At 42.6% G+C, this 12045-nt stretch overlaps 1 protein-coding gene across 1 annotated transcript in view; it reads left to right on the forward strand.

The window, feature by feature from the left end:
- Positions 1-12045, forward strand: part of antxr1a (ANTXR cell adhesion molecule 1a) — a 32977-nt gene that overhangs the window by 7708 nt on the left and 13224 nt on the right. Inside the window, exons 8-17 of the mRNA XM_061818610.1 lie at positions 261-329; positions 1999-2079; positions 2684-2744; positions 2863-2961; positions 5363-5432; positions 5527-5605; positions 6755-6850; positions 9030-9071; positions 11036-11131; positions 11218-11385. Coding sequence (XP_061674594.1) covers positions 261-329; positions 1999-2079; positions 2684-2744; positions 2863-2961; positions 5363-5432; positions 5527-5605; positions 6755-6850; positions 9030-9071; positions 11036-11131; positions 11218-11385 — 861 coding nt within the window. The remainder of the gene's footprint in view (positions 1-260; positions 330-1998; positions 2080-2683; positions 2745-2862; positions 2962-5362; positions 5433-5526; positions 5606-6754; positions 6851-9029; positions 9072-11035; positions 11132-11217; positions 11386-12045) is intronic.

Here is a 12045-nt window from a genome sequence, read left to right on the forward strand (position 1 = left end):
CTGTGCCCTGCTAATTAAGAGCCCGGTACAGGTGAAGTGTGTCAGACAGCCAGAGCAATAATTCTACTTCATGAAAAAAAAAAATATGTAAAAATTCAGCACGGTCTTGGATGTTGCATGTCTTATAAAACATTGAGCTGAATGACAAACAGGAGGATAGATTTCGTAAAATCTTGTAAAAATGTAACAATGTAACTGAATCCAGGTCGCTGTGCGGAATGTCGTCTTATTGGTGCTTTGAATCTTTGCCCGCCCGACAGGCCAACCGTTCCCGGAGCCTGGGGGCCACAGTTTACTGCGTCGGGGTGAAGGACTTCAATGAGACTCAGGTGGCTTTTTCCAACTTTTAGTCCGTATTCCCAAACGTGAAAAATATTTCACATTTATTCGTGACAAAGTGAAGCAACTCTAGCAGCAAATGCACTTTCACCAAACCTAGCAACAACTCTCTCAGAATGTGGTGTTTCCAGGGTCTGCCTGTCAACTAATCTTCTTGAAAATTGCAATAAAAAAAAAAAAAAACTCTTGCTATGTAGAAATGTTGAACTCATAATTCTCAAAATTATTTTAACGGGACATTTTTATATGAAAAAAATGGGAGAGCAAAGTCAGACTTCAGAATGTACCAGGAAAAAAACCAGACTGTCTTGTCTCTGCCTCTCCCAAGGGCAATATTAGTAAATGTGTCATCCGTATCCAAACTTATCTTAACTTACTTTTTTTTCCTGATTACATTTACTCGGCCGGAAAATTTTTGCCAAATTAAAAAAAAAAAAAAAAAAGAGCACTGCCAACCAAACCCTTCAGGCCATTTAAATCAGTGATTCCCAAACAGTGTTCCGGGGTACATTAGTGTGCCTTGAGCGCTCTTCAGGTGTGCTGTGGGAAGTTACCCAATTTTATGTAATTGCCAAAATATATATATATATATATTTCCAAGACATAATGTATCTTTATTCATGTATTTATGCCAGTGAGGCACGATGACAGACAACAAAAAAAATCCTGTATTTGATGGCAGGAAGTACACACAGTAATTAAATTGATCCATTTTTGGTGACATGTACTTTTGTTGGTGTGCCGTGGGATTTTTCAATTGTAAAATATATGCCTTGGCTCTATAAAGATTGGAAATCACTGCTTTAAATGACAACAAATGGGGTTAGCGTATGGAAGTAAATATGTGCCACCAGGATTTCAATTTGAAATGCCACAGAAAACAGGATTTGAATTTGAAATGTAAAGTGATCACATTTTCAATAGTTGGATTTCAGTGTAACTTTTCAACGTGAACAATTCAACTGGCTACAATTCGCTGTCTAAAATTCACCGTCTGTGCCACCAGGCAGAGTTACTTCAGGTCACAACCACTCAGCCAGCCAATCCAGTTACGCTTTCTTAGGATATGACGTCACATGACTAAGAAAGCAGAACTGCGATTGGCTGGGTGTTCGGTTCTGACCTAAAGTAACCCTGCCTGGTGGGACAGATGGTGAATTTTAGACAGCGAATTGTAGCCAGTTGAATTGTTCACGTTGAAAAGTTATACTGAAATCCAACTATTGAAAATGTGATCACTTTACATTTCAAATTCAAATCCTGTTTTCTGTGGCATTTCAAATTCAAATCCTGGTGACACATATTGACTTCCATATTAGCGCACCTTGACAGACAGCGGCTAGAAAAAAAGTCAGCCAGACACACATATTTAAGAAAATTAGCCCAAAACATGTCGAAGGTTTATGATAAATGTTTATCAATATACTGTACATCATTTTCTTAATTTAATGCTGCTTTGTGTTCAATATAAAATGCAAAGTGAAAGCAGAGCAAAACACCGATGTACAATATGGTATTCATTATGTATGTTGTCAGTTGTTTGGTTAATAAATATGTGGCGAGTTTTCAAACGTAGCGATCTGGACAATGACTTAAGAAGTGGATTTATTTGTGCTAAAGAATGAAACGTCTCGTTCTCCCCCCATCGCTCACCTTCAGCTGGCAAAGATTGCCGACAGCAAGGACCACGTGTTCCCCGTCAACGACGGATTTGAGGCTTTGCAAGGCGTCATTGATTCTGTGAGTACTTCACCCTCGTCCGCACAAACGGCACCTGTGCGAAAACAACCGAGGTTACAACACCGCCCGCAGGAAATCACTTTGAAATATTATAAAATCCTTGCATTACGTGACCTCATAATTCGATGCATGCCAGATTTAAAGGACACGAAAGTCTGCTAGGGATAGAATTTCAGAATTTTTTTTTTATTGTGATGACGACTTTCCCATTTCTGATCGGTGAAGACCACGTTTGGCCGATCAGGATCAAATATCGTACTGGATCACACGTGACTTCGCTGTTGTCAGGGAATAAAGCACAGTTTGTCGTGACAACACGTCTGCCTTTTGATACGTTCGGCTCGTCATCTGCAGCGCATTACCATCTATTTTGAACGTCCTTGCGGACGGCGAAGGCTGTTAAAAACAGTTGAAGTAGCGGTGTCGTGTCAACAGACAGGACGACGCCACAAAGTGTATTTTGCTGAAATTTGCTCTGGGACGGGAAGCGAGAGATATTAGCATAATAAAAAAAAAAACTGCAAAAACATTGTTGGGAATGCCAAGTTATTCCCGTTGTAAGGCTTCCATATTGATGCCGACTCCCCCCCTCTCATTTCCTCAGATCCTGAAAAAGTCTTGCATCGAGATTCTGGCAGCCGAACCGTCCAGCATCTGCGCAGGGGGTGAGGAAGCGGGCTTTCCCTTGACGCTGAGCATTGCAAACTTGGCACCCGAGAATTTTGGGTCGCCACCATTTGTTGAGGTGATGTTTCTTTTCCCTCTCCCCTTCCCCCCCATCAGAGTCTTTCCAGGTTGTAGTGAGAGGAAATGGATTCCTCCACGCTCGCAATGTTGATAAGGTCCTGTGCAGCTTCCGCATTAACGACACAGTTACTAAAAGTGAGTGAAAGATATTCAATCATCCAAATGAACAATGCCTTTATTATCCCGGCTATAGTTTTCACTGACATTGTATTAGTGTGAAGGTAATAGAAATACCTCTCAGCAGTCAAGGAGCACTTAATTGCGCTATCGTAATTTCCGGCCTATGAGCCGCGACTTTTTTTTCCCCACACGCTTTCAACCCTGCGGCTTATGCGGTGATGCGGCTAATTTGTGCTTTTTTTTCCCTAACGGCCAGAAGGGGACACTCGAGAAGTTAAGAGTGAGAGCGGTGGAATCTATGTGCCGAGGGAGTGACTTTTACCGGTCCGCTAACGTGCTACTGCCGTGTCTCTGTGATTTTTACCAGTGTGTTAGCGCGGCGCTAGCGTTATCACTAGCACAGCGCTAGCGTTAAACTCTCTGTGTACCATATTTCCCGCACTATAAGGCGCAGCTCCAAAAAATGGCCTATTTCAAAACATTTTTCATATATAAGGCGCACCGCATTATAAGGCGCATAGAATAGACGCTACAGTAGAGGCTGGGGTTACGTTATGCATCCATTAGATGGCGCTGCACCAAAGGCTCAATTTTGATCCATATATAAGGCGCACCGCATTATACGGCGCATAGAATAGACGCTGCAGTAGAGGCTGGGGTTACGTTATGCATCCATTAGATGGCGCTGCACTGAAGGCTCAATATTGATCCAGATATAAGGCGCACCTGATTATAAGGCGCACCCCCAAAGAATGGCCTATTTCAAACCTTTTTTCATACTCTGTATAAGGCGCAGCACATTATAAGGCGCATAGAATAGACGCTGCAGTAGAGGCTGGGGTTACGGATGCACCATTTGATGCTGCTGCACTAAAGGCTCAATATTGATCCATATATAAGGCGCACTGTCAGCTTTTGAGAAAATTAAAGGCTTTTAGGTGCGCCTTATAGTGCGGAAAATACAGTAACTATCTCGTGTTTCAATGTCGGTTTCAATGTGGGCATTTGCGGCCTTTACACAGCTGCGGCGTATGTAAGTACCAAATGGTATTTACTTTACAAATGTACTGGCTGAGGCTTATAACCAGGTGCGCACTGTAGGCTGGGAATTACGGTAAGCCAAATATTTTGAGAGATACTACCAACATTTCTGTGACAGTGTCAATCAAAACTGAGCCTTGGTATCTTTGTAAAGGGGGGATTTTTCCCCCTTGTGTTGGCTCGCAGGGTGAAGTTGAAATTAAAATGCTGGGCCACAGCTGGAACCGTGTATGTTCAAAGAAAAGTGCCGGGTTTACTGCTTCTGCTAATTCATTTAAAAAGTTTTTGTGTTGTTACAGCCTGGGGCTAACAAACAGTTTCCCCCCAGTCTTAATGAAACAGTTGTGGAAACCGCTTCCGACTGTGCTCTGCAGGAGGTGCTGGTCCAATTATGAAGAAACATTTCTGCTGACTCTGCTGAATGTCTGTTGTAAAGCTATAGATTACGCCATTTAGACATTGGTTGCACGATGGCTAAAGAAATGAAAAATCGCATGTGGCTCATTATATAATTGCTACAACCGTGTCTAATGGTGCTTTTGACCTTTGTCTTTGTCTATAGTTTTAGTTAACTGTTTGATCAAAGCTGAACTGGCCTGGTGAAAGGTGAACTGCGGGTAAAGTGTGGAAACTGAATAACCCTCCAAAAGGGAGTTAGGTGGAATTCCGCAGACTTGGAGGAATTAAATCCTGTGTGCTCTTCCCTGGATTTGCCGAAGTTGTGCTTAAGAAGCCTCTCAGTCCAATTTATCAGTCTTTAATGTAAGAAACAACACTCTGGATGTAGGGATAAACTTTGAGTGCGATCATATATGATGTGGCTCAGTTCCCATTGGGGCTAAGCCGTTTCTGGCCCCGTGACTTCGCTTATCCCTTCATCCTGCGTGAAGTTTCAAGAGTGGATCCGCTGCGACCCATGTGACTCTCGTGTTGATTTCCTCAGTCCTGGGGTATGCTCTCCCCCTGCCAGGATAAACACAGCGGACTGGTCATTGTGCTTGTTGGAGCCGCCTTCCTCAAAGCCAGCTGGAAACGGACAAGACCTAGATTTGCCTCAATAACAAAATCTTTCAGTTTTGTTGAGGTGTTTCTCTGAGAGACCTGATTCCCCTTCATCGAAAACACTTGTTTTGATTTTGAGGGAAGGCTTTTCTCAGAAATTTCTGAACTGACTTCTCGTGATAGTCACTTCTTTCCATGAACGTGTTCCTGGAGTCCCGATTGCACAACGTTCATTCATTTATTGTGATGTCTTGTCTTGTGGGTAAGAAGTCGTGATCAACAAACCGATTAATAACAGGAAACACTGAGTTATTTTGGGGTATGAGCCTGGTCCCGTGCTGTTTTCCTGACCCTCTTCCATCTTTGCTTCTAGTGGTGAAACCTTTGATAGTGGAGGATACATACCTTCTCTGCCAGGCACCTGTGCTTCAGGATGAGGGAATGTAAGGTCACCCAACACCGTATTCCCCCCCTTTTAGTTTTTCCGCAGTACCACCAACCCGACTGTTGAGTCACTTTCCATTTTTTCTTTTTCAGGGCAGCAAACCTTTATGTCAGTATGAACGAAGGTCTCAGTTTCATCTCCAGTTCAGTCACCATTACAACTGTGAGCTGCGTGAGTACAACACGACGCAAGAACGAGTCTTCTGACATGTTAGACAGATGTGTTGTAAATCTCAAAACACACAAGGAGAACAAGAACAACTCGGGAAAATGGTCTATATCAGGGGTGTCAAACTCATTTTTAGCACGGGCCACATTGTCGTAATGGTTTCTATCGGAGGGCCATTATGACTGTGAAACCCTAAAACTCATCTTTACACAATCCATATATCAACTAGTTTTGGAATCAGAAATCAAGGGATATGGGTTCTTCAACTATGACTGATGTTGGGTCACACAAAATATGTCTCAACGTCATCATTTATGATCTGACAATTTGAAATTTTTGGTACGGATTTGAACAAAAATCATGATTTGCCTTTGCGGGCCACATAAAATCATGTGGCGCGCCGCGTCTGGCCCCCGGGGCTCGGGTTTGACACCCGGGGGTCGGTCAATATCATGTCACAGTGCATTGCATTTTGATAGATTATGAAGATTGGGATGGAGCTTGTGTTTTGTATTGGCGTCTTGTCCAATTAAGTGTACAGATAACTTCAACAACATTGTTGACTGTCATACAAAATGTAAAGACACGTCACCGCATTTATATTTGAAGGTATAAACAATATACATTCTTTCTACTAAGTAATCTATAGAGAAGCCATACGTGTTATCGCCCCGCACACATTCAAAACATTTAGCATTATTGTAGCCGTCGTCGACGTCACAGTTGGACACCAAACAATCCATCTCACCTCATCACCTGTGATGGGTGAACCGATGCCTGCCCTGAATATCCCAAAACTCCCGACGCACATTGCGAGAACCCGCCATTCATTTACCTCGATTTGACGCGCAGTGAGGAGGCAGCTGGACCTCCTCGATCGACCATGTGACTTCTGGTCTAAAACACGGAAAAATTGGCGCCACCCAAGGAAGCTTGACTTTATCATGTGGTACAGAAGAATTCTACTAACAATGCTATTCAGCGGTTGACAATGTTTATTTCTGTCACTCACGACTAAGAAATTACACGGTGGTCCTTTAAATTACAGCCAAATTAACTCGACTCAATGAAGGGGCAAGAACTGAAAGGGCTCCAGTCTTTTGATCGTATGCTCTTCTCCTCAGTGTGACGCTCTGTGTTTATATCTCACAGTCGGATGGGACCATTTTGGCCATCACTTTGCTCATCCTCATGCTGCTCCTCATCTTGGCTCTCCTGTGGTGGTTCTGGCCCCTCTGCTGCACTGTGGTGAGTCCACCCGCCTCGTATAGATTAGTAGTCAATCCCTTTTATCCTGACCATGATGACAAACTGCTGCCGAGAGGCGGTCACGGAGCTTCTCGTTTGCAGTTTTCGTGTGTGGCCGACACCAACCTAAAGCATCTTGTTAACCGAGACAGAATTCCCACAGTAAAAAGTTTATGGTCGATGCGTCAAGTGAGGGTGCGTGACCCATTTGGACTCCTTTTGCAAAATGGGGCCAACAGACAAAAGAGGTCTGGGTCTGTTGGGTTCATTTGTCTTGTTTGATCTGAAATTCAAGTCAAATTTACTCGCTGAGTGCATGTAAAAATTTGTTCTCTGGTCACAACATTAAATACATTTAATGAGATCCAAAATAAGTGCTGTATCAAAATAATAATCACTTGGTTCTAATTGATATTGATATCCATTTAAAATGATCTGAATTCACGACGGGATATACCTCTGATAATGTCACTCAAAATTCAGCACTGTCATCTAGAAGGTGTCAAACTGTTAGGCCAGGCGTCCACGAAAGAAAATCATGTCAACTTAAATGTTTAAAAGTAACATTTTCAAATGTCTTCCCGTTCCATAATATAGACATTTTTAGGATGGTTTGTTTCAAAGCCTCATTTTAAAGTATTGTAATTCCCGGCCTACATAGCGCAACCTGGTTATAAGCCTCGGTACGCAGAAAGAGTTTAACGCTAGGCGCGTGTGAAAAAAGTTGCGGCTTGTAAGCCAGAAATTACGGTTCATTGTATACTAGTTGAAACTTTTCTTTTTTTTTTTTTACTGGCTTCTGATGTCAAAACTAGTTATCCAACAATTTGCTATTTACATGTAATAACACCAGACAATCATAGATTTACTGTGTATGGGTTGACAGTCAAAACAGCCCTCGGTGGGAAACCATAAGTATGATGTGGCCTACCACAAAAAAAAATGTCTGTCACCCCTGATCTAGAAAACTGTGGGTATGTTTTCTTTTATTGGGTGCATTCCACGAACAACCAGAAATGTTTTTTAACAAATATTTAATGAAAATTGGTATTTGTATACGAGCCATGACAAAAATCGTGGCTTCTGGTCTTCGACTTTTGCATTTTCATTCGTGCAGGTTACTCCACTCATGGCTTTTATTTTTTTTGTGAAAAATAAGTCAGCTTTTTTTCTCATGAAAGTATGAGTTTTACCCCTCATAATATTGCAACTTTATTATTGTGAAATTTAATTTCATTATTGTACTATTTTTTAAAAATATATTGTTGGATTAGAATGTTGGAAAAAAGGTGATAGTATAGTTATAAATATAACCAGAAGTGAAGTGATTTGTGAAATAGTCAGCTGCTCTGGACAATTTAATATGCATGGAACACCACAAGTGTGCCAGTATCAGAATAATGCAACAAATTATCTCGTAACAGTTAAATTCAGTCTTTCTCCCTTGGAAAGGAAAAAAAAAAAAAAAAAAAACATTTTACCACTGCTGGAAACAACCCGACTAATGTGTCCACTTGTACAACATGGCCGCCTTTATGCTCTCTCAGTTCTCGTCTATTTTATGGCACTTGAAGTACACGTGTGCCTGTTTAGGAAAAACGACGCCGGGTTGCCATGGAGAGTCACTCCTGCTCCAAGATGTGGTGGAAGGATGGAGGAAAAATCACAAATCAGAAAAATCAGGGTCGATTCGCTGAATGCATTGCATTTGCCGTCTTTATTTGGTTTATAATTGAGCTGACGGCTCGACCGTAGATGGCAAAAATGACACAAAAAACACACGAGAGGCCCGTGCCGCCTGTGCCAGGCAGACTTAACTGTTCGTGCAAGCGACGTGCCATCACATATGCCGCTGACTGCTCAGCCTCGCTGCAAGCCCAAACAATTTACATCTGAAAATCTGAGAAAATTATCAATCCTTTGCCCCGAGTCGATAATACTACAACGACAATCAATGAATGAACAAATAGATGGAGGAATAAGCAGTAGTAGTACTTTTAAAGCTCGTTTTTGCAAACAAATGTGAAAGGCAGATTTCTAAGTCAGTGTGTTTGCTCATCTGACCGGACAAAGCATTTCCTCAGCCGTGGGCGGGGACAACAAAGTTTAAAGCACGCTTTCATGACTTTATCTGATGTGGCACGGTCGTCTCTCTCCCTGTGTTGATTCTTTTTTCCAGATCATCCACGAACCGCCACCACCTACTGCGGAGGAGAGCTCGGTAGGAGCGACGATACCCTTGCCTCCAGTGTTTAGTTTATTCTGACATCTTAAACCTCAATGACTGAACATTCTCTTTCTCCCCCTCCCTGGAATGAAAGTCTTCAACAATCCCTTAAATGTGTCGTGAGTTAACGCCCTCCAACATTAACAATGAAATTCAGACTTTTGCCATTTTCCAACCCATCCCAGTTGGACGGCTGATTTTTCCTTTACGGCCGCGAGTAAATTTCTCTGCATTCTGGTTGGAAGTAAAGCACATCCCGGCGAATAAACCACGAACATCCCAGCGCATTTCTTTACACTAATAATACTATTTAGTCATGAAACAAACAGACTGTCATGGGACTTTGTCGACTTGGCAAGATGATAGATTATTAGTCAGAGAGGCAATATATTACAAGCATGAAACGTCCCAAGATTTTCCTTTTGGACTTCTGGGTTCTTTCCTTGGATCTGTCAAGTGACCACAGGCAAAGAGAGAGCGAGAGAGAAAAAAAAAAAAGAATGGATGTCAGAGTGGAGAAGGCGGACACCAGGAGATCGACTTAAAAAGGATGCTTGGTTAGCGGTTACTACATTGAGAGGGCGTCTGCACAGGTTGCGAAATTGCCTACACCCGCACAATTCAACGGCTGTTTGCAAAATTCTAGACTTCCAAAGTTAACGGGGGACGTATGGAAGTAAATTGCCGCCACCGGGATTTCAATTTGAAATGGGATGAGATCCTTCCCCAAGTGGAGGAGTTCAAGTATCTTGGGGTCTTGTTCACGACTGAGGGAAGAATGGAGACAGACGGTTCGGTGCAGCGTCTGCAGTGATGCGGACTCTGAATCGGTCCGTTGTGATAAAGAGGGAGCGAAGTCGAAAGGCAAAGCTCTAAATTTACCAGTCGATCAACATTGCTACCCTCATCTATGGGCATGAGTTTTGGGTCGTGACCGAAAGAACAAGTTCCCGGATACAAGCGGCTGAAATGAGTTTCCTCCGCAAGGTGTCCGGGCTCTCCCTGAGAGATAGGCTGAGAAGCTCGGTCATTCGGGAGGGGCTCCGCATTGAGAGGATCCAGACGAGGTGGCTGTGGCATCTGATTCGGATCCGTCCCGGAGGCCTCCCTGGTTAGGTGTTCCGTGCATGTCCCACCGGAAAGAGACCTCGAGGATGACCCAGGACACGCTGGAGAGACTATGTCTCTCGGCTGGCTTGGGAACGCCTCGGATCCCTCCGGAAGAGCTGGAAGAAGTGGCTGGGGAAAGGGAAGTCTGGGTATCCTTGCTGAAGCTACTTCCCCCATGAGACGACCCAGAAAAGCCGTAGATAATGGATGGATGAATTTGAAATGTAAAGTGATCACATTTTCAATAGTTTCTACAATTCGCTGTCTAAAATTCACCCTCTGTGCCACCAGGCAGGATTACTTCAGGTCAGAACTGAACACCCAGCCAGTCGCAGTTACGCTTTCTTAGTCACGTGACATCGCATACTAAGAAAGTGTAACTGGATTGGCTGGCTGTGTGGTTCTGACCTCAAGTAACCCTGGCTAGTGGCACAGACGGTGAATTTTAGACAGCGAATTGTAGGCGGTTGAATTTCAGACAGCGAACTGTAGCAACTATTGAAAATGTGATCACTTTACGTTTCATATTCAAATCCTGTTTTCTGTTGCATTTCAAATTCAAATCCTGGTGCCACTATTTAACTTCCATAAGACGGCTGTCAGTGAGGTTTTATTATTGTGATCTTAGTGTACAGCCATGTAGAGCTGCTCCGTATCAAACTGAGAACGGTGTCTAATGTTTTAATCCAAGAAAAGTCATTAAAATCTTCAGAATTAACTGTGGGTTTGATGCAGTGCAGTTCTATATTGCAGCAAACTGTAATCAGATATCTTAAGAAGCATAAGTGAGATACATGAAGGCAGTGAAATTGCGCCTCAAAGATTTGCTTCCTGTCACAATCCTACAGGATGAAGAGGATGAGGATGCGCCAAAGAAGAAATGGCCCACAGTAGACGCTTCCTATTACGGAGGACGGGGAGTTGGGGGAATCAAGAGGATGGAGGTGAGAATAGCCTGACAAATGACTGCACCGTCGGCCTTAATCGCACAGACTGGAATGAACTACACATCAAAGTGGTCTCTGTTAAGGTTCGCTGGGGTGAGAAAGGCTCCACCGAAGAAGGAGCAAAGCTGGAGAAGGCCAAAAATGCCAAAGTCAAGATGCCTGAGCAGGAGTTTGTGCAGTCGCCCACGCGGGTTCTCAACAACGGCATGCAAAAACCTTTAGGCCCCCACAAGTGGTACTCTCCCATCCAGGTACCGGAATGAGTGCAATGACAATCCTAAGAGAAACTTCATCCATACTCATATTAGGGAATTAAATGTAGTACATTTGTACAAATACAAAAAAAAGCGTGTGACCTAATCTGATGAGTTTTGAACAGGAACACGATAAATTGCTGCAAAATAAAAACCCAACCAGGTTCGGACCTCAATAAGACTACATTTGGTATTACTAGTCCTAGATACATATTTTCCAAATTAAAATGTGTTAGAGATACAGCAGAGCCTCATCAGCCTCTATTATAAATCTTTTTCTTCTTTTCCTTTCGGCTTGTCCCATTAGGGGTCGCTGCAGCGTGTCATCTATTTCCACCTAAGCCTATCTTGTGCATCTTCCTCTCTAACACACAATTATAAATAATTGACATTAAATTTGGATTTCTTCAGGGGTATTCAAATTAATTTGTTTAAATGTCACATTTGAAAGATAATTTGCTGTTTTTTTTTTGTTTTGTTTTTTTAAATAGTATTTTACTGCTTTTTCTATACCTTAATGTGAATATTTTCACCTAAATCTTGGAAGAACAACGCCTCATGAAAACGTTCCGGCAGCAATATTTCACGATTTGTTGGATGCATTTTAAAAAAATGCTCTCAAAATCAACTGTTTGCATTTTGGTCTGTCGCCAACAA

This window comes from Syngnathoides biaculeatus, chromosome 4, assembly GCF_019802595.1.
Source record: "Syngnathoides biaculeatus isolate LvHL_M chromosome 4, ASM1980259v1, whole genome shotgun sequence".
NCBI classification, from domain to species: domain Eukaryota; kingdom Metazoa; phylum Chordata; class Actinopteri; order Syngnathiformes; family Syngnathidae; genus Syngnathoides; species Syngnathoides biaculeatus.